Source organism: Cebus imitator, unplaced genomic scaffold, assembly GCF_001604975.1.
Source record: "Cebus imitator isolate Cc_AM_T3 unplaced genomic scaffold, Cebus_imitator-1.0 Scaffold1, whole genome shotgun sequence".
Taxonomy (NCBI): domain Eukaryota; kingdom Metazoa; phylum Chordata; class Mammalia; order Primates; family Cebidae; genus Cebus; species Cebus imitator.
This window is the reverse complement of record NW_016107316.1, coordinates 15,597,441-15,598,959: the sequence shown is the minus strand read 5'-3', so window position 1 is coordinate 15,598,959 and position 1,519 is coordinate 15,597,441. Positions and strand designations below refer to the sequence as shown.

Below are 1,519 nucleotides of genomic sequence, written 5' to 3'. Positions count from 1 at the left end.
AAAAAAAAAAAAAAAAATTAGCCAGATGTAGTGGCACACACCTGTAATCCCCGCTACTCAGGAGGCTGAGGCACAAGAATTGCTTGAACCCAGAAGGCGGAGTTTGCAGTGAGCTGAGATCACACCACTGTACGCCGGCCTGGGCCACAGAGTGAGACTCTTATCTCAAAAAATAAATAAATAAAAGATTTGGGGAGTTCCTCAGAGCTCCAGAGGGTCCAGTACCCAAGGGGATTACATAGCTTTAATTACCAAAAAAGGTAATTAAGGAGGAAGTCTACTGACTTTTCAGAGGAGAACAATGCTCTCCAGAGCAAGTACTCAAGGCTGGGTTAGTCTGTGTTTAGAACTATCATGAGACATATCTCCTTAGCCTAAGGTCATCTGAAAGCTGCATGCTTAGCACTTCTCCCCCAGCTCTCTAGGAGGACTAAGTACACCTTGCCTCCCAGATAGTGCTTTTTCTTTCCACTTTGTTTCCTGACACACAGGAGAATGTGCAAAACTAGATCCAGAGGGGAGGAGTTTGGGCATCTGCCTTCCCATGATATCTAAGTCATTTCTACCTACTATCCAAGGTGTGGGTGTCAATGTGATCCTCGACTGCATTGGTGGCTCCTACTGGGAGAAGAACCTCCACTGTTTGGCTGCAGATGGCCGATGGGTTCTGTATGGTCTCATGGGGGGAGCAGAAGTCAGTGGACCCCTGCTTTCCAAGCTGTTGTGGAAGCGCGGAAGTCTGCGGGCCAGTCTGCTGAGGTCCAGGGATCGGAAGGTAGGTGACAGACAAAGCTGAGCAGGTTCTGGGCACTGTCCTTGAGTTATTTATAATCACCTGACTCCGACCTGCCTTGGCTTATAGAATTCCTGCTTATGAAGCTTTGCTGACGTTGCCAACTCGCCTTCCTCTGGATGGGAACCTAAGGGTTAGCCTGAGCCTTCCTCCCTCAGAAGTCTCATTTCCACCACCTACTTCCTTATTTGACTTGGACTTACTCCTCCTCTCTTCCAAATCCAGGATTCATATCGAGACTCCCATACTTTAGGAGATTCAGTGGGTGGTAGGGTCCCTTGATATTCCAGGAGTTCCATTGTCCAAGGGAATTTAGATTGATAAATGACCTTTCCTCCTCCATGGTTTGGTCTGACCTCCTTGAGTCAAGGCTAGTAACAGGGCCAACCAGGCCTGATATTCCCCTCAAAGTTGTATGAGGCCAAGGAGACCTCACCCTTATCCTGTTAATGTGCTGTTCTCTCTGCCTCAGTACAAGGAAACATTGGTGAAGACCTTCACAGAGCAAGTCCTGGCCCACTTCTCCCCTGGGAGTGCTGTGCAGCTGCAGCCTGTTGTGGATAAAATCTTCACCATGGCTGAGATTCAGAAGGCCCATGCTCGCATGGAGGCCAACCAGAACGTGGGGAAAATTATCCTGGAGATGCCCTAATTTGAACACGGTGTGGCTGATGAGAGACACCGGGCCAAGGAGAACTGTCAGGGACGGGACCAGGGGTGTGGGAG

At 49.2% G+C, this 1,519-nt stretch overlaps 1 protein-coding gene across 1 annotated transcript in view; it reads left to right on the top strand.

Moving 5' to 3' along the window:
- Window positions 1-1,519, top strand: part of LOC108301591 (quinone oxidoreductase PIG3-like) — a 7,760-nt gene extending 6,241 nt beyond the window's left edge. The window contains exons 5-6 of the mRNA XM_037737724.1: window positions 579-775; window positions 1,266-1,519. Of these exons, the coding sequence (XP_037593652.1) occupies window positions 579-775; window positions 1,266-1,445 (377 nt within the window). The 3' untranslated portion in view covers window positions 1,446-1,519. The remainder of the gene's footprint in view (window positions 1-578; window positions 776-1,265) is intronic.